The sequence below is a fragment of the Podarcis liolepis genome, assembly GCF_965112155.1.
Source record: "Podarcis liolepis genome assembly, chromosome: 2".
In the NCBI taxonomy this organism is placed as follows: domain Eukaryota; kingdom Metazoa; phylum Chordata; class Lepidosauria; order Squamata; family Lacertidae; genus Podarcis; species Podarcis liolepis.
Genome location: NC_139555.1, coordinates 56,570,250 through 56,591,642, shown reverse-complemented (window position 1 = coordinate 56,591,642; position 21,393 = coordinate 56,570,250). Strand labels below are relative to the sequence as shown.

At 41.7% G+C, this 21,393-nt stretch overlaps 1 protein-coding gene across 2 annotated transcripts; it reads right to left on the bottom strand.

The window, feature by feature from the left end:
* Window positions 1–2,326: 2,326 nt before the first annotated feature.
* Window positions 2,327–20,619, bottom strand: MEIKIN (meiotic kinetochore factor; the record flags this gene model as incomplete). 2 transcript variants are annotated; one of them, XM_083487925.1, is made up of 13 exons in its annotated part: window positions 2,327–2,370; window positions 2,985–3,108; window positions 5,669–5,794; window positions 7,902–8,060; window positions 9,759–9,847; window positions 10,605–10,660; window positions 11,560–11,596; window positions 12,230–12,349; window positions 13,128–13,268; window positions 14,881–14,941; window positions 15,937–16,015; window positions 16,462–16,552; window positions 20,436–20,619. In XM_083487925.1, the coding sequence occupies 13 exons, from the start codon at window positions 20,617–20,619 to the stop codon at window positions 2,345–2,347; spliced, it is 1,293 nt and encodes a 430-aa protein (XP_083344051.1). In that variant the 3' UTR covers window positions 2,327–2,344. The 2 variants fall into 2 exon arrangements, with proteins under 2 accessions (XP_083344051.1, XP_083344052.1); XM_083487926.1 differs by lacking the exon at window positions 20,436–20,619 and adding an exon at window positions 17,802–20,365 and having other exon boundaries at window positions 2,328–2,370.
* Window positions 20,620–21,393: the final 774 nt, after the last annotated feature.

Genomic DNA, 21,393 nt, shown 5'->3' with positions numbered 1-21,393 from the left:
CTGGAACCCAGTCAGCTGGTATGGTGACCTGGAATAGGGATACAAAAATCTCTTCAGGATCATTGGTGGTGTAGAGATCAGCTGGGGAATTCTGATGTCCCTGTTCCTCCACTGAGGAGACCTCATATTCAAAGGATGGGAAGAGCTGAACAATGGCAAATTCCAAGGATGGGAAGAGCTGAACAATGGCAAATTCTTCAGGTATCTGAAGAAGTGTGGATGCACACGAAAGCTCATACCAAGAACTAACTTAGTTGGTCTTTAAGGTGCTACTGGAAGGAATTTTTTTTAATTCACACACTGTAAACCTTACATCAACTCTGTATTATCCCCATCTTGAAGAGTAGAATATTGGATGAAAGAGAGAATGCTGCTAGCTTGAGCTATCGGAAAAAGATTCCCAGCCTCAGTGCCCTTCTGGAAGGACCTAAAAAGTGGTTTCCACCCACTTATGCAACAGCACCTGCTCTCCCTGCACACCCCTCTCCCAATTGGTTCTGGGGTTTTCCCAACCCTCCGGAGCCAACAGGGAGGTGGGGGGGGGGGAGAAGAGAGGAAGTGTAAGCCCTGTTGTGTAGGCAGGACAACTTTCTTGGATACAACCCAATGGCTCCACTTACTCTTCTCTCTTTAACTGCAACTAGATGTAAAGAAATGAACAGGTAAAAAGTTATGCAGCATGGAGACAACGTATGATCTGCTAATATTTATGCGTCAAGATGCACTGTAAAAACACAGCTACAGGGGCTGGCTTAGGCTTCCAGAATGGCAGCTGAAAATAAGTAACAGGAAGCAGAGGCAGATACTAGAAGTTCAGGCTGGAATCAAGACTGAAATTCAGGCAGTTTGCATCACTTGAGTCTCCTGACTACTCTTTCCCTTTATATTATAAGCGAAAGTTAGTAATTAGCGTTAGACAATCCAGTCTTCCTCCTACTCTTTGTGACTCATGGTAGGGAGGGTGCACACCGGTGGAAATGGTTTTCCACTTTAAACAAATGAAGACTCAAAATGTTTCCTTTGAACTTTCCTTTTATGTATGCTTATGCAGTGGTGCAGATTTTGTATTCAGTACAGAACTTGGGCAGCTTTCTGCCCACCTCTCTACATTTTTTTTAAAAAATAGGTTAAGCAGTTACACATAGAATTGTAAAGTCAATATCACGCTACTGACAAAACTTCATAGGGTACACTTTTTGTCCTAAGCGGGCAGACCACAGAGTCTACTTGCACAAAATGAGTAGGTAGGAACAGAGAATTTCTTATGCCAAATGTTAAAGGTTAGAACTTCATTCTGAATTCAGATGCAAGTAGCTTGACTGTAACAAAATGCACCTCGTTTTTCTACATATATGCATCTTAGCTTAATGTTTCAAATCCATATCCATATTCACACACGAGTCAGTTTCACAAGACCAGTTGATGTGAAATATTAAGATTTACAAGTAGATGCTGTTATCCTAAACTGGCTTAAACCGAAGCACTTAAATTTAAGTTTTGGAAATCAGGCTGAGAGCTATCAGAAGTATATTCAGCACACATTTTACAATAAAGAAGTGCTTTGCAATACAGGATAGTGGCATATACAAAGCATGAGGTAAAAGAATGACACTTGTACTAACTTTTATAATTCCTGATCTTATTTTTACCTACCAGAATATAGATTTCCAGAACTGCAAGTATTTCCAGAATCTCTTTTGAAGGTGTCATTAACTTTCAAACTTAATGAAGTCCAAACGTGCAGCTCAGCTTCTTCCTACCATTCCATGTTCTCAATTTCCCGTTTTTTTCTCTTTTAACAAGTAAAGGAAATGTTGTACCCTTAGAGAACAGTCCATAAAAAAACAAAATACTTTCCCTCAAGGTAACAATAAAGGCCCCTAAACTATATTTTTCAGGTGTTTTAAATACTCTGTGACAATAAAGCTGCAGTTTAGAAGATCGTGTACCACTGACAAACAAAATGTTTTGAAAAGTTAAAAAGAAAATAACTACTGAAATCACTGGGGAATCAGCATAATATAAAATCCCATTCATTCAGATAGGACTTAGGTGTCCATTTCTTTTTTCTTTTTTACTGAACCCATTGCCCATACAATGCAGCTGCAGGGCAGGCTTCTTCCCCAACCTGGTTTCCTCCAGATGTCGTTGGACTCTAAGTCCCATCATCCCTGAACACTGTCCATGCTACCTGGGATGATGGGAACTGGGAGGGAGTCCAACAACATCTGGAGGACACCGGGTTTAGAAGGCTGCTGCTGAGGTTTCTAGAAAGTGCTCCCCTCTCTTTCTCTCCCCTTCCCCACATTACATGCAGCAGTGCTTACCTATTGTTCCTGTAGATCTAGTATTTTGAACTGGTAATAACATCTGAAAAAGAAATCAATTTGCATTGGGAATTAATTTCAATTTCACTTTTTGGAGAAAACATATCACTTTAATTGACTTATAGAGCTATGCAATCTCCCTGCTTCTGCCACCCAGGAGACCCACCAGCATATCTACAACCTGGCCTGGAGGTGCCAGACAGAACCTGGGATCTTCTTTCTGCATGAAAGCATCTCATCTACACTGGCAGTGGTTCTCCAGGGTTTCAGACTAGAGACATTTCCAGCTCTACCTGGGCAAGCCTGGGGTTGAACCCTGGAACCTTTTGAATACAAAGCAGATGCTCTACCATTCAGTTACATCTCTCACAATGTTTGAGAAATCATGGTTTGCCCAGTGACCTGGCAAGTTCTGGGCTGAGCTGGGCTTTGAACCCAAGTCCAAGCCCAATGTCCTTTATATCCCCAGCAATTTGTTTTGTAGATTCAAACAGAAGGGAAGTTTTGTGGCATGACCTATACTTACAAATAAGGATTCCTTCAGTCAAAAATAGGAACTTCAACAGTTGACAACAACCACCACCACCCCAAACCTCTTCCTTGTGTAAGGAGTTCTCACAATAAATACATATTCTGTATCCCCTTGTCCTGCTTTACCTTCAGTTGCTCCTGGTGGGGGAAACTCTCTTTTTCTTTTCAGTGGGTATTGGAGAACTTTCAGTGGTCTAGATCCTGGTGAAGCTTTAATGATACAGCACAGTTCTGGAGGGTTACGTAGACACTGAAAGAAATGGAACAAAACTTAGGCCGTCCTACAAGGCATAGACTGGGCTTTGATGCAGCACTGAATTATGAACCAATAGCTTTGGGCTCCCCTTTTCTCCTCCAGAGTGGCCACGAGGAAGAAGCTGGAAGCATTTGCTTCCACTTAAGCAAAGCAGAGTTCCTTTGTTTGCATCTTAACTCAGGAAACTCAAGAGTTCAAAAACAGTTAGACAGAAAGTCAGGATTGTAAATCATATTTGATCCTGACAAAGCATCATTTATGCTAGTCAGAGAACTCTCAAGTTTGAACATAATGAGGAATTATGATTGGTTTAAAAGCAAAAGCTTCCAGTCCCCTTTAAAGGTAAAGGTAAAGGACCCCTGACAGTTAAGTCCAGTCATGAACGACTCTGGGGTTGCGGCGCTCATCTTGCTTTACTAGCCGAGGGAGCCAACATTTGTCCACAGACAGTTTTTCTGGGTCACATGGCCAGCATGACTAAGCCGCTTCTGGCAAAACTAGAGTAGCACATGGAAATGCCGTTTACCTTTCCCACCGGAGCAGAACCTATTTATCTACTTGCACTTTGACGTGCTTTCAAACTGCTAGGATGGCAGGAGCTGGGACCGAACAATAGGAGCTCAGCTCACCCTGTCGCAGGGATTCAAACCGCCGACCTTCTGATCGGCAAGCCCTAGGCTCAGTGGTTTAGACCACAGTGCCACCCATGTCCCTGTGTCCAGTCCCCTTTAGGCTGTACCAAAGGAAAAGGAGAAGGGTGTTCACAAGCTCAAGGCTTGGTGCTGCTCATAAACGATAACACTAAACTATGGTTGTAATTTTAATATCTGGAAAAAGCCATGTTATGTAGGACATTCCGCCAACAGGAAGGTGTCCTAAATGTGTTCACTACAAACATACTCTTTTTACCCCCTACAGGCTCTCGGTGGAAAAAAACCCTGGTTCTGCTATTTTTTCAGCAAAAGTGCATTATGGATGGTGCCAAAAGGTAGGGATGTACACAGCCCAAGCCCCACCCCCGATTCGCCCTGAATCTGTACTTTTCAAACTGTTTTTGAGACACTCTGTACTCTCTCCACTTTAATCTATACTTTGGGTTCCAACCGACACTGCATAAAACAAAGCTCTGTGTTCCCCCATTCACTGTACTAGATATTCTTTACACATCTATTATTATTATTTTAGCCTTTGGATGAGATTTATGGGTCCAGGAGTGGATTAAGCTTTCCCAGTAGAAGACAAATTGGTCCAGCTGGTTTTTTGAATGGAAGTCAAAGGGATTCATTTTCCTTCATAATCCCTTATTGGTGGGTGGGGAGGAGTACTTGTTGTCTTAAAGTTTAAAATAATTAAGATGTGGCCAAGTACTGCACATTCTTGCTTGTGCATATATATATATATATATATATATATATATATATATATATAGGTGTCTTCGGGTGTCTTCCCGTGTAAGAGTTGGGGTGTCTAGGCGACGTTTCGACGAGGTCTCACTCGTCATCTTCAGGCTGGTGCTTTCGGCTTCTTGTTACTGGAACAGAGCAGGATCTCAGTGTTTGAGTTCCTATAAATACTGTTGAGGGGGTGTGGTGTATAGCCTCCAACGTTCTGGGCAGAGAGGAAGTTCCCAGGTTAGTGTGCCAACGCCATCACCAATCAACCACACCAGACCCAAACCCAGACCCTCTCCACAGATAAATTACAGACACCATCCAGTAGCCAAACCATAGTGGCACCTCCGGATGCTGCACCCCCCTGCAATCCCTACACAGATCTGGCTGGCACAGGGCACAAAACCACAGCTCGCCCCTATACACGAAGCCAAGCCAGAGCACAACTAAGTGCAGTACAGCCATCTTCTCAGAAAAACTCTTCACAAGCTCAAGAGGTCAAGACACGAAAGCTTTAGCAACTAATCCACACTTAATGACCCACCTAAGTGGTACTCAGAATATCACTCAAGAAATCACTCAAGATATCCCTCAAGTAATTAAGGAACAAAAGAAGAAAAGGCACACTAACCTGGGAACTTCCTCTCTGCCCAGAACGTTGGAGGCTATACACCACACCCCCTCAACAGTATTTATAGGAACTCAAACACTGAGATCCTGCTCTGTTCCAGTAACAAGAAGCCGAAAGCACCAGCCTGAAGATGACGAGTGAGACCTCGTCGAAACGTCGCCTAGACACCCCAACTCTTACACGGGAAGACACCCGAAGACACCAAAACCTGCATTCCTGTACCCGTGAAAATCTACGAAAGCAAATATATATATATATATATATATATAATGCAGCTCCACATTGGACTTTCTTTGTGGCAGCAGCTTGTATAATCAAACAGGTTTAGGACAGGCCTCACAACATGACTTCTATTTAAATATCCCATTCTCACTTACTATAGATAGGCAATTTTGAGTTTTGGAATCATTTGATATGTTCTCCTGCCCTGTCTATTTAAAAGTATGTATACTCTCTCTCTCTCTCTCTCTCTCTCTCCTAAGTATGTGTGTTTAGCACTGCCGCAAAGGGAAAAATATAATAGAGATATAACCTGATGAATAACACTTTCTGGAGACAGGGAAGCAGGAATGACTTCTTTTGAATTTACATTTGAACGACTTGTGCTTGGCAAGGAAGCTTCACCAAGTGAGACTTTATGCACTGATGAAGAGTCCAACTATATCAAAACAAAACAAAAATGTACAGCACTCTCATTAATACGGATCTAAGATCCTTCAAATAAAAGGTGAAGCAAGCTTTCAAATGAGTCCCCTCCTGGCATCCTATACTTTGCATATACAGCCTGTCTGAGTCATGAGGAAGAATGACAATTAGCCTTCTCTTTGTCAGTACGTGACTGTCACAGGTCACTCAGCTTCTCTCTCCCAGCACACTACTACAGCCCTAGGGGGTGACTGCAGTTGTTTGTCAGAAGAAAGACAAAAGGACACATGCATACTGCTTTTCTGAATTGAGCGGAACATTTAGTGTAATACTTGAGAATCTCTGAATATATACTTATCTGTCTTCAGGATGACCTAAACTACTGATAAGGCAAATGAAGGCAATCTTACAGTTTGTTTGTGCTTCTTTTCTTTCCTTTAAAAAAAAGCTAGTATGGCACATTGAACGGAGTAGACCAAGAGTGAATTCCACACACTACCACGAAGCCATTCGCTATCTCTTTTAAGCCTTTTGTGTATCTTAAGAGATGCATGTTTAATAATAATAATAATAATAATAATAATAATAATAATGAATTAGTAAAGAGGAAGAAAATAAATTAGTTCGTGGTTTGAACAACAGGTAAGTGGAGATGTACAGCTTTTTCCCTACACTCTGGCCACCAGTACCGACATCTATTTTGCCACATATTTGGAAGCCGCAACGGTTATATATGTGCAATTTTTATATGAATGCAAGTACTTTTCTTCCTGCATGATGATTATTTTCTACACAGGAAAGGTATTGCCTAAAGTGGCCCCCAGATTTCAAAACAGCTACTAGCACATACAGTACTGAGAAACATTTCAAAAGCCAGGAAATTTTGCAGATAAATGAGATATAGCTTTTGGCCCACAAAACTGGTTTGAAAATGGCCGCCTGAAACTGATAAAAACAACAACACCAAGACCCTGATGTTTTAAATATAAACACATTTCATTGCATTGTATCATTCACATGGAAATAAATGCAAATGGTTACATTTGTTTTGAGCTTATTTTGCTAAACTCTAAATCTTCTGTCTGTAGAAGTGCTGCACTTGTTAACAGCGCTTTATTCTTTCCTATGTTCACTGCTCTGGAACTGCTCTCCGATAGACAGACATAAAAGTTTATCAGAAGCAAATAGGAAGAGCAATCTGTTCTGCTGTTAATTTTAAAATATTTAATTTCCTTCATATAAAACATCTAGCTGCAGCCCCATCCAGTTTCCAAATTGAATTCCTTTATAAGAGAGAAATCCATTTTAAACAGATAACCAGATTTTCCTGTAAACAGAATGCTTTGGTTGTATCGCAGGATACTCTGAATTCATTCTGAAAGCAAAATGTCAAGTGAACATGTCTGAGAAGACTCTGGGCTCATCCAAACTTCCTTTTGTGCTGTGTTTCTAGACATAGGTCTGTGTTTTAATGCCCCCCATCAAAGCACTTTTATTTTTGCGCCAGTTCTTTTCCTGCAAAGCCCCACTCTTTATCACTGAATCGGAGCGAATGGCAATTTGCCCAAAACCCAAATTGCCATTTGTTTTGATTCTGCATTAGAGTTTTCCTGGGGAAAGTGTGGGTGGGTGGGAAGTGCTCAGACAATGAGCTTTAAAGCCCAGACCTGCACCTAGAAAGCAGGGGGCAAAAGTATGGAAGTATGGAAAAGCTAACTGAAGCACTACTTCCTGTTTCCTGAACACTAAATACACCTCTAAGTGGAACCACGCCAAATGGAGGAGAGACTCCCAATTTTGAAGAGCCAATTCAGCCCACAGACCACAAAAGGCTCATTCATATTGTTTAACATGACCCAGCCTCCCATCAGCCCTAGTCAGTGTGTCCAATAGTTAGAGACGATGGGAGCTGGGGTCCAACAACATCCCAAAGCCCCAGGTCTCCCGACACCTAGTTTAACTAGTGCCACTTTTGTCTTTTGCCAGCTTTTGCGTTGTAATTTCCCATAGCACCCACCATTCAGTATAGTTTCTGCATCTCTTAGCCTTGCAGCAGCTCTCTAACCCCCAAGTGCAGCACTCCCCATTCCCTTAAAGCTTAGCAGTTGAAAACAACTTACCATGCCAGTACCTGGCTGTGCAGAGCCTAAGGTTTCAGCTGCAATTCCACAAAATTTGGCTGGACCCAATACATAAGGAGAGGATGAGGATGAGGATGAGGATGAGGAAAACAGTACTCTTTTTGTGCACTTCATTTTCCTGGGTTGCTGATCTTTAGTCTACAGAAACATGAAGAATTGTATAGTGGTATCATCAACACTTGTAAGGGACGTACTTAAAAGTGTTTTAGACAGCATTTTGAGCAATTGAAGCGCTTTGTATACATCTCAGTAATTCTTATGAACAATAGCATGATGAAATTCTCACTTATTATCCTCATGTTGCAGGCGAGGTAGAAAGAGATAGCAGCTTGCTGAAGGCCAACTAGTAATCTCATGGCAGAGGAGAGATGAGATCAAGGTTTTAGTCGCTGCACTATACTTCATTAGGACTATAGGATCACATGACAGTCCCTGGAAGACGGCCAGCCAATAGAGTGCTTGACCCATTTTATGTTCACTAAAAACATGACATTTGTTCCAAATGATCTTAGCACAAGAACACTAACAATTCCCAATTCCAAAATCTCAGTGTGAGGACAAAAGGGCAATGTGAGGAGCAATCTAGATATCTGCTATGAAGCTTGTCTTTGCAGTTTTTTCTTTTAACAAATAGCTTTCCTTTCATCATGAACAGAAGCCACCCTTTATTTTGATCAAGACCACACACACACACACAAACATATTTGTAAAAGGAAAATTCTGCAAGGGAGTGGTTTGCCCCTCTACTTTGGCCTTCACTGAGCTCACACTGTCCACTATTTAAGGAGTTACACAGAAGAAAAGATAACCACACCCACTTAGAAGAACAAGTAATAGCCACTGACTAGAGATTCTAGATGGGAAGTGGTTTCATATTATGTAAAAAGATTAGTTGAAAGATAAGCCGAGAGCACCTTTCTATAATATATGAAAAAGCTGAATTTGTACCACTAGGGCCCAGTAAGTTTCTTTTGAGGATGCCTCAGGTATAGCAGCTTCCTTCTCCAAAGGTTTACCAGATTTAGAGTCTAAGTTACCAGAACATTTTTATTTGGGTGGCTATTTAAGACAGGTTAAAGGGACAACTTTAATTCTGCTATTTTATAATTGGATGTTCCAATGATTTCCACGAGGTCAACTTGAAATCCAGCTTCAAAAGAAAGAAAACAAGAGGTGCTTAATCATCACCCACCCAAATAATTCAATTTACAATGGAACTCAGAAAGCTGCCCCATAAAGTGCCTGGGGAGGACCAGGGAAGAATTGTGAGAGCAGAGTCAGCAAGCAGGGGAAGGGTTAACAATCCCACTGTGCCACCATAGCATGACCTATTCTGAAGTTGTAGCATCAAGTGCAGCCCCCTTCACTCATCACTGGCACTAAGGTGCCGTCATGTGATTACTGCTTGAGCTCCTGCCCCTTGGTCAGGGTGACTGATCCAGGGTAACAGAATGCTCATCTAAAGATGGGGCCAGGTAGTGTGCCAGGACTATAGCCCCATCCCCAGTAAACCCATGATGACCCCTTACTGGATTTTTAAATAAATGAATGAAAGGACTACAGTCAACTGGAGATTATTATCACACTTCTGTCCAGATTCATCTATAGGTAGGATAGATAAAATTATAGAATTGTAGAGTCGGAAGGGACCATGTGGGTCATGTAGTCCAACCCCCTACAATGCAGGCATCTTCTCCCCAACATGGCCTATGGCTCTGAGATTAAGTGTCTCATACTCTACCGAGCTCTTTCCATGGTTGTGTCACTACAGTTAGTTGTCCACCACACCACTATCCCAATTCACACATGGCAACCTATGAACATTAAACTCGTCACCTTTTTTGTTTGTTTTTGAGGCAATAAGGAGGCTCCAAAAGATTCAGGTGTCTTTTCCTTTGCAGGCAAAATTTTGCACACTTGTTTCCCTGAGAAAACAGGAAGAAAAATAATTCTTCAATTTGACTGTGCAAATTGGTCCAGCTACTTCTCTGTCTCAATTTTGTGCTGCAGTCTGGGGGTCATGGGCTGATCTGTAGTCATTTACTGGCGGATCTGCAGAGCCATTCATTCGGCCTCAATTTCTGAGCTTTTAACCACCCCTTAACACTATGTGGCTTGTCCTTTTCACTCAATTTTCTCTTTCTTTCCCTTTTTTTTAGTGGAAAGAGATTCTTAAATGGTATGTGTGTCTGCAAGTATGAAAATGGGGTGGGGGTGAGCTACTCTGGATGAATCACTTTTCAAGAGTCCACAAACACAGTTGCCATGGTAACCAGGAAGGACTGGGGTGCAGTCTGCAGCCAGGAGGAGCCACTGTATTTTGCCGTTTTGTTTTCAAAAACCGCCAGCATTTTCCCTGTTTGCAGTCAGTGTTCCTGCCATGCCTTGCAGTGTTCTAATTGCCTGACTGAGGAAGAGGCAATGGCATGTTTACTTCCCTCATTCTGCTTTAGTGCTGGCTTCCATGTTCACCTCTTATTCGGCTCTGCAGCTGTTTGAGCTAAGGGAATTTCAATGCCAGGAGGGCCACCAAGCCAGGCAAAGAGGGGCAACCTTTCAGGGCCATCATTATACACAGGCCCTGTGGCCTGAACTTGTTATTTTAAAAGCACACAGCAAAAACAAATCTGCTAGTCGCGTCACATAACTTGCAACTTGTTTGTTTTAAATAACATTATTTACCTGCAACTACAGCTGAAACATCTGTCAATTCAGAACGTGATTTCTGCTTTGATAGCCTGCCACAGTAAGAAAATAAAAAGGCGAAAGTAAGAAAGTAGTTATATGCTTAGCTGCTCACAAAATTTCCATTAAGATCCAAGTGATTTCTTTCCTAACTGGCTAATATCACTTCAAATCTAGTGAAAATACACTGGCTAATGAGTCAACAGACCAATTAATATCTTCAATTCTGCCATAATGGGATGCTCCACCAATGTGTTCTCTTTGTGAGAGGGGATTTCCCTGGCTATAGCTGTTGCTTCTTAACGGCTATGGCGAAGGCAGTGCTTTATGTAGTTGCCACAATCAGAGTCATTACTCTGAGCAGTTGCATATATACTGTCTCTAAAAAAAGAGCAATCACAAAAAAATATTGTTATGCGTTTGTGGGGTGCCTGAATTCTCTTTCTAATTCCTGGATCCTGCTTATAATTCCTGGGTGCCAGATACTCGACCCCCTCTCTCAACTCATAATTGGCTAGAGAGACAAAAGCCTTTTAAGTGGAGTTTTAGAATTGGAAGGAGAGCAGTTGTTTTTAGGATTGCAGTTGGGGATGACGTCGGTTGGAGAAAAAATAGTTGCCGGCTGTGTCAGCAAGCCCGAGAGAAAAGTGGCAATCTGTTAAACATAGCAAGCTGACCAGAGGGTGATGGCTGATTTTTGCTGGCATCCAAGACTATGGCCATGGGTGGGGTAAGAACCTTTTGGAGTGTTAATGCTTTGAACCTCCCCATCGCAGACTCAGGTTGTATATAAAGTATGTGTAAATAAACCGTATATCCTAAAGACATCACAGTCTCCACTGTGGCTCAATTCTTTGGAAACACAATCCCTGGACAAGCACCTGGAACCCCTGGAATCTCACACCGCTCGGAGACTGGGGTGGCATGTAACAATATTTTGCTTAGATATTACCTTGTAATGCTCTGGTCTTTTTTTCCTAAAGTGGTTTCTAGAAGAGATCAAATGTGAAGAGTGTGATCAAGGTAAGCTAGAGCAATACAGCACAACATAGGGCTCATCCACACCTCTGCTTGCCCCATGCTCAGAAAGCACAGGTCTGAGCTTTTCTGCTTGTCCTGTGCTTTCAAGGCATGGGTCCAAGAGGATTTTCGCTTGCCCCTTGCTTTCCCCGGGAAAATCAGCTGTTTAGCCCTGAACTGGAACAAACGTCAATTCACAGAAAAACGAACTGACATTTGTTCCGAGTGCTTTTTTTCAAGAAAAATAGGTGCTGGAGCTAACCATGAAGTTGTTATAGTAAGTTGCTGGGCAGCTGGGACAGCCCTGAATAGATGCTGGTTTGACACAGGAGACGGACTGAAGAAAAGGATATATGAATTGGCCCCACCCTGTAGCTTGACCAATCGTGTCTAGGATGCTTAATCTTTCCTCTTCAAACCACTTTAGTCTTCCCATGGTCTCATCATCAAGCTGCTTTATTTCCAGACATCCAGCTCTGCCACTTGGGAGTGTGGAAGCACCAAATCAAGTTCCCAACACCCACATTTGCTGCCCTCTGCATCAAAGAAAGGTTTAAACTCAAGCTGGCAACCAAACACTTATGTAACATGTTCAAGGTTACCCAGTATCTGTGAAAGATTTGGCACATGTGGCATCTTGTCTATGTTGATGGCTTTGCTGGTATCCAAGAGGGTTGAATTCCTGTGCCCAAGGCATTCTTCTGGACCAGTGCTGCTTTTTTCTAAAACACATAACACAATATGGTTGATACCATCTTTCTGAAATGCTTGTAAGCTGATTGCATTTGTAAGCTGATCACTCTTGAAGAACCTCCACAGATTTCAGTTGGCTTGTTATGGCATAAAGTGTAAAGACTTTAGATCCCCTCCCTACAAAAAATTATTGAGAATGTAATTTGAAGCACTTGTTTAGCAATCAATGCATGGTTGATTGCCCATTGCTGGGGTTAAGCCAATCAAAAAAATGTAGTATAGGTCAAGAATTGCCAAGGACACTCTGAACTCTAGCCTTGGATTAAATGGACATTCTCTGACCAAATTAAGAGGCATTTGGCAACAATCAATTAGCAAAGTTTTCCCCACTTGACTATATGATGGACTTGATTAATCAAATAAAAATGTAGTGTAGTCAGGCCTTACAGCAGGGATGGGGAGTCAATTGCTCTCCAAATGTTTTTCCTCTCTGGGATAGCTGAGTCAGTAGATCATGAGTCTCTTAATCTCAGGGTCATGGGTTTGAGCCCCATGTTGGGCAAAATATTCCTGCATTACAGGGGGCTGGACTAGATGACCCTCGTGATCCCTTCCAACTCTACAAATTCTAAGATACTATGATCCCTGACTATTGGTCGTGCTTGCTGGGGCTGAAAAGAAAGCAACATCTGGAGGGCTACAGGTTCCCAATTTCTGCCCTACATTCTGCAACTAAAAAATATAGATGCGTGCACACATGCTTTTCTCAAACGGTCACTCCCACATGTAGAGCATAAGCATGCATACCTAATGTGTTTTCATCTCTGAATATCTCAGGTGATGAATAAGTACTTGCTCCATCACTAGATTCTGTATTAGAGCACAGAGAAGACTCTTCATCCAAACACTGCAGCAGAAAATGTGAAACACCTGTGGGTAAAGTCATTCCTGGAAATAAAGGCAAAATGAGATCAGGACTCTACTCAGTCTGAAAGTGCTCATTCGGGTACCCTTGATATGCTGGGCACCTATAAATGCATACAAATGTTAAGATCTGGGCTTCAGTTTGAAAAAAAAACACACATCTCCAGTGGAGAGCTGAACTAGGAAAAACATTAGATATATGTATGCGTTTAATGTGATTCAGTTAAGACTGTATGTTGCAATAGGTTATACAATATAGTCCTGCGAACAGAAGAACAGAAGGCAGGCCACGTGAGAGAAAGATGGAGAAGAGCAACATAATAGGTTCAATTGGATTAGTTTTCATTTTGTATCACGTTACATGTCCTAAATTTCCTTTAAGGAGCTCCAGGTGACATACATCCACATGGTTCTTTCCATCCCTCTTTTACCCTCACAATAACCCTGTGAGGGAGGTTTGATTGAAAAATGGCAACTGGGCCAAAGTAACCCAGTGAGTTTCATGGCTGAAAGCGCATTTGAACCATAGTCTCCTAGTCCAATACTCAAACCTCTGCACTTGTTTCAGTATACATTCCACCATAAGCAGTAATATATTTATTCTATATAAAAGAAATACTGTAGGTATCCTGGAAATGATAAACAGCACCACTTCTATGTAGTGCCATGGTTTAAAATGGTTAATTAAACTGAACAGAACAGGTTTATAATATATTAACAATTTTTCATAAGAATATTGAGGATTTCAACAAAGTAACTGGCGATCCCTTTTCTTCATCAGATGGGCAGTGGACCAAATGACCCAAAGTGAACAATATGATTAGGGTGGAAATAAGACCAGGACTTAGGTGCCATCAGCCACTGTGAGCAGTCAATTAAAAGGATTGTTGATGGGAATGAATATTAAGTTATTATCCACATATTTGGGCTATACAGATCCGCAAGGCATTAAAAGTTATATCCTGGTCTACAGACTGGTGCTCAAAATCTACTTGAATTTTTAGAAGTCTGTTATAATTAGTGATGTGAAGGCCTGGAATTCCTCCCCCCCCCCAAGAAAAAATAGTGGGGGGAAGAACCTTTCCTCTGATTTTTCGGAAATAGGAAAAAACTGGAAAAACGTTTTTCTGTGTTTTTTTTAAAGGTCTGCAAATCTCTAGTTATAATACATAACCAAGTACATGACCTAAACCAATGCTGCTAGCACCAACTTGAAGCCCAAGCATTCAGCAAAGCTATCTAGAACACCCACTGGTATTTCTAGATCAGAGGTGAAGAACCTGTGGCCCTCCAGAGGTTGCTGAACTACAACTTCCAGCAGTCCAAGTGCTCAGGGATTATGGGATTATGGGAGTTGTAATTCAGCAACATCTGAAGGGCCAAAGGTTATTCACTCCTGTTCACCCAATAACTCATTTTTTTTCTGCCTTTCTTCTTCTTATGTAGAAGGCTGAACAAGAAACACTAGTGACATGAATTGCTCCTGAGGAAAGCTTCAGCCACAGAGTTGGGTTGGGGGAATTAAAATTGGGTTGGGGGAACTAAAATATTAACACGAGGACTAGTCACATTAGGGAACTTGGAATAATATTTAGAAGAATACAGTTCCTGATCCAGTATGCTTAAGCATACTCACCTGATGTAGTTTCACTATATCTCGCACTCTCTTTACTTGCAGAGCTTAAATGCAAAGAATCCTAAGAACAACAGTGAAAGATGCAGATGACAAGGTATGACGTAGATAAAACTGTGATTTCCCTTATGACCATACAAAATTCATGAAAATAATTTCTCAGAAAGAAACAGTTCTGCACAGTTTTGTCATTAACAAAATATTCCTTAACATTGATCAGAGCAACTCTTGGATTTGAAATGTATTATCAATGGCCACATGAAAGCAATTTTAAATTATGTAAATTGTTCATCTGCAGAAGGTCATCAAGCAGAATGGGAGAATTTCTCATTCACCACAAAGCCCCAGAATTTCTTCCAAGCACAGTCTCTGTTAAGATCAGAGGTTCTGTGTGGAGACTAACATGACAGAGAGAATAATTTAAAGCTGAACCCATATGGTGGTTATTTCCTGGGCACTGAACCTCTATAGTGGTATTGTCAACTTGTATAAATTTCATTGTGATTGATGCACATTTCCAGCCACTATCCAAGTCAATGTGAATAGAGCATAACCATGAACTTGCCTGGACAATATTCATAGGTCTTTATGACAATTCATCTGTTCCACACCAACCACTTGAAACAGTATGACTTCTAATATCCCTCCACACTAAAATTCTCTCAGCAATCAGAGAGGCTGGTACACTAATTATGCTGGTGACTACTGCAAACCCTGATATTTCCACGTACCTCAGAGAGATGGATTTGCCCCCCACTTTAAAGTCAGAACCACAGAATACATACAGAAACAACCTGGTGCTTTCCATATATTTTGAATTATAACTCCCATCATCCCTGACCACTTACCATGCTGCCTAGGAGCTAGCATGGCTTAATTGTGATTTTGGCTTAGTGTGATGTGCAAACCAGCTCCATGACACACCACTGGCTGCATACAAAATACTGTATATGTATTTTGATTGGCTGGACTCTGAAGGTGCAGCAGTCTTTCGTTTTTACCCTACTAGTAGTACATAGATTTGTTGGGATTTAAGAGGTTTAACAATTAAATACATACCTTTAATACAGCAGTGCCCATTTTATTGATACTTTTATTCACCTCCATGTTTCTGTTTTCATTTTCATTTAATTCAGTGCTATTTGGGGGGGGGGGGGGAATACAGCACAATTACGGGTCTGTATTTTTCATAGGCAATTTCAAACCAACTCTGATATCTGGAATTTCTGAGAAGAATGACTTCTCTTAATTTGAACTTAAATCAACTAACAACAGAAATTGGCATTATTATCGCTCTGGGGATGTTGCCCAAAACAAGGCAAGTCCTTCCTGTCCTGGCCATAACGCCTATAAATACAATTAAAGCTGAACTGCATCATCATATTGACAGTTTCTAGACTGGTGGTGTGGAACTTGGTGCTTTCCAGAAGTTGTTGGACTCCAACCCATCAGCATAGCCAATTGTCAGAGTTGATGGGATTTGTAGTCCAACAACATCTATGGGGACTCAATTGGGGCCTCAAGTGCCCAAGACCTTTCCCCAGATCCAATAATAGAATAACTGGAATGGTTGTTATAACATACCTTTGTTCCACTGAAAGGCAGTCCATCTGGGTCACCCCAGAGGCTTCTTGAATTTTGGGCAATGCTTTTGTAATGGCATTTCCAATTTGTCCTACAGGGATAAAAAAGTGAATGTTTAGCCAAACACAGGATTATGATCCAACAGAACAAATATTGTATAAACTGTATAAACGTATATTAACCTAAAGTCCTACATTACCCAAAGGATTTGTTTTGATGTAAAGAGAGAGTAAGAATCATTTCTTTATGTTAAGACGTCACAGTTGTTTGGCATTCACCCAATTTGTATACAGGTGCTGAGTGAAGGGCTTCAATGTAATTATTTCTGGTGGCCCGAGTATGCACAAAATTCAAACCGAGATATGCACATTCCTCCATGACTGTTTGAGATTATTTATATTGAACAGGGAATGTACACAGTTTCTTCTTCATGGATTATGTGCACATTTTCTTTGAGTGTATATTAACCACTCAACCTACATTTCCATAGATACATACACACACACTTACACACACAAGGGGTTCTGCCCATGCTCACTCTGCTCACCAACCCCCTAGCCAACTACCCATTCTTTAAACTTCACCCATAAACCCCATAGTCTGTCCATCCCCCTCCATGCTGCCCACCTGACATCATAGTGACACCAGGCAATGTTTCCCTTTGAAGCCCTGATTGTTGGGACTTCAAGTGACCCACGGGGCTTTCAAACCTTGGGGGCAAGGGTTGAAGGAGATGGTGCGCTGGATGCCAGCTCCCATCTACCCATCAGATTACCAAACATGCCTGAAGAGAGGTTTAATGGAGAGGGCCTTCAAAGAGCCTCTTGCTAAACTGCTTGGTGAAACACCCTTCCCTGCTGCAATTGCATTTAATGGAGGGCGGCAAGCACTTCACCCAGCAGGTTGAAAACACTGGGTGAAGGGCCTATTACCCTTCTGTTAAACCTCACTGTGGGATCATTTATTGGAAGGGGGTGCTCCATTAAACAGTTTGCCTGGGCTGGCCTGCCATTCCTCACTCTGCAATTGGTGTGGCTCCCTAGCAGGTATGGGAATATATGCAGGTCTAGTTCATATGTCACAGTAACTACATGGTTTGTTCTTGGCTGCAGCTCATGGTAAACGAGGAAAGAGCTTACCCGTGAGCCTAGGTTTGTATGACAAGCTACGCCAATCCAAACTCATCACAGTACAGGAGTAAAATGACTTGGGGGAAGTAAGGCAGCTGTGAGATTCTCTTCAGGAGTCTGCACAGCCCTGATACACCATAGTTTGGCATGCAAACAAAGCAAAGACATATGCACATACAGTTGGGTGCATAAAAAAGCAAGTTAACTCACCCTGAACATATTCTCTTCAAGGTCAGTAGATTACTCCACATTTGTTTTGTTTGTGTATCAGCTAAGGACAACACAACTCTAGCAAGTCAACAAAGAATGAGCAAAAGAAAACTACTAGAATGGAATTACTGCTCTCAAAAGGAAGGTCCTGGTACAACTGTGAAATCAAGACACCTGTTAAACTCTCATTCTCCAGAGATTTGCAGGAACAACTCCTTTGCACCTTTTAATTTTCATCAGGTTTTGCTATCAGTTTCTTTAAAAAAGAAATTAAGGCCATCCCCTTGATACTCCCAAGACTTAGTACAATATCAGAAGGCAAAAAGCTCCCCCTACTGACAGTCCAATTTAATGCACTTGGTAAACCAAGCCTATCTGGATCAAAGACTTTTGCTGCGCAGTTTTAAGAGCTGTTGAGGTAGAATCAGTGCTTTTTTTTCTTTTAAAAAATGTTTAGGGGTACTCTCATTTTCCTACTCATATTGAAATACTGCCCCTCAATGAGGCCAAACCTAGATTCACAAAATGTTTATGGGTATGCGTCCCCCTGCGTCCCCCCAGAAAAAAACACTGGGTAAAATAATCATCAACAGGTTACATTTCCACCTATTCTTCACACAGGTAAATACTCCATATGGTAAGACTGCAGCCATACAGTCTTTCTCCTCCTCCCCCAAACAAGGATCTTTTTGTCATGTGACTGAGGGATATATCACAATGAAGCAACACTTCACTTCAAAAATGTTTGAGATAATCTGCAAATCCCTCTGGGAACAACAGGATTTAAGCAGAGGTGGATTTAGGGCAGCATGACTGGTTCTACCGCAATAGGGGGAACCACAACTATGATGTACTGAATTGAGCCAAACAGGTGGTGAGAGGAAGGGAGGTGATGAATTTTGGCTGCCCACAAGGCGACACTGAAATCTGAAAGACCAAAGTCCACCACTGACTTAAGTGTGCATAACTATATTCAGATTTACCACCTGCTCTTTGCATTTCAAGAGGGGCAAATTATTTTGGCGACAGATGAGAACAGGTGTTGTTGTCAGTGGCACCCACACACAATTTATAAAAATGGGCTGTTTATAACCATTGCTGGTATGGGGAAAATAATTGTGAATACCACCAAAAATTTCCAAAAGAGGAGACTTGGATGAACCACCACTCTTGAATGGCAACATCAGTGCTCTGTTTGCATAAAGACCGTATGTATGTATGCTATGTATAATATTTATAGAAAACTCCCTCACATAAAGTATCAACAAAATATGCATGTACAATAAAACATATACTATAAAAATATAAAATAATCACAAAATGGGTGGCTCATCTTCAAAAGTTTAAGCAGCTGCATAGGCCTTCTGGCATAAAAAGATCTTCAAGAGATGCCTGAAAATTAACTGTGAAAATGCCTGAATAATCTAGGCTGGAAGAGTTCACAGAATGGAACCAGGTATCCTAAATGCCTAAATTCTAGTTGAAGTCAATCAGGCTTCTGAAATATGGGGGACAACCAGCAGTACTTCTTCAGATTATCTCAGTGACTGAGCTGGTATATAAGGGTTAAGGGCATCATTACGGTATCCTGGGCTCACATTGAACCTGAACCTGGTCTGGGAGCATATGGGCAGCCAATGCAGGTGTTTCAGAACAATGCTACAAACCTACTTCTGAGTAGACATAGGGCTGCACCACGAGACTTCTAATGTCAGTTTGGGGCACACTACATCACCCCACAAATCCTAGCATGCAGCAGCAGACCATATGTGAACACACAATTGCGTACAGGAGTCTTTGCCCACTGTAAGAGAATGGCGCTGAGCAGAGGAGCCCCAGAAAGCACCATAAATTTAGAAAGTGGCCTGAGAGGGTGGGGATTCAACAGCTTGGAAAAACACCAGGTGATAGGAGTGTTGCTTTCAAAAACAGTGAGAACCTTGGAAAAAGCAAAACAGCAACTGGCTCAAGACCCAATCTTATGCCTGTTTACCGAGAAGTAAGTTTCACTAGGTTCAATGGTGCTTGCATCCTAAGACAGGATTCCACTGTGAGTTGGCTCAAAGGGTAGGATTCATCCTTGTGGGCCCTGGGGACAGTTGATTTGTATTTGCAGCTGGTGATTTTTAGCTGGGATGGCAAAGAATGACATCAGGACCAAGTTCACTGTTAACATTCAGTGTTGCGGAAGAAGAACATGCTGGACTAATGAGCTCAGTGTTGTCAGGGTCTGAGCAACTGTGACAAAAACTATGAATACAAACCAAGCTAAGGAAAGCAATGAGTCCCATCTCTGTGAGTCCCATGTAATGCATTTAGCAGGCCAAGCAGCTTTCTACAATACTCATCAAGACATAGCAGGTGAGATAAGCCCCCAACTCATTCACAAACACCTCACCCTCTTCCCCGCTACCAATTTCACCAATGAAGTGTTTCCATTAAGAGTGACTACATTAAGAGTACATAAAGTGACTACATTAAGAGTATATTCTCACCCCTACATATTTTTAGACAGTACATAGTAGAGTAGTTAGGGCCTTTGTGCCACTACGCAAAGACACAATAAATATTGTAATTAATCCAGACAAACAGGGATGTGATGGGGAAGGACAAGGTAGTTGCATGAATGATTACTTCTGACGTGAGGTTCCTGCCGAGGTCCAGAAAGCAGATCTAGGCGCAGCCGACTCCCTTTGGCTTTAGCATTCCTTGCACCTACAGCAGCAGATGCTGCCACAGCTGGGATAGGAGATGCACAATGGACATTCTGTTGAGCCCGCCTCTTCCGGGAATAGGAACGCAATTTCACCCAGTCCATCCTCTTTATTTTATTTTCCTCACAGCAATGCTGCCTACAAAGCAGTAAGAGGCAATACTAAGAAAAGAGGTTCTGACAAGTAAAATATAATCCAAGCATAGATGCCAGGAAAAACCAAAACCATGACCTTTAGGGAAGGGAAGAGTCTTATTGGTGGATTGCTGGCTTTCTTGAAACTTGTTTAAGCTCCTGTGGTTTATGCCCTGAAGGATTAAACAAATCCACATTTACTCCTGTATTACCCAATATTACCTCACTGTATAAAGGGGCTGTCAGCCCCACAGAACAGAAATGTTTTCACTGGAGCTCAGTGTGCCAGAGAGTATGTTCAATTCTAAACCCAAATATCAAAGATCCCCTCACCAAATTAAACACACATACACACTTCAAAAAACAAACATTGGCTAGAATATAATTTCAAGCGCCAAACACCCTACACTCAAATTACTATATAAACCTTTGGCAGTTTTCTCTCGCATGAATCCACAAAGAATCCTGGGAGCTGTCGATTAGTAAACAAGACTGAGTTATTGGTTAAAGATCCCAAGCATTTCCATCCCTCAGACTATAGTTTCTGCTTCCTGAAGTTCTATGGGGAAATGGGATGACTATTAAGCTGGTTTAAATCTAGTTATGATAGTATTTTGTTGCTGAATGTTACCACCTCCTTCGCGCCACACGTATAACCTTTCTGCAATACATACCTAAAAATCACTGTCAACTGTTGCTACTGTTCTTTGCCCACTCTGTGAATTATAACTTTTTGAAGGTGCC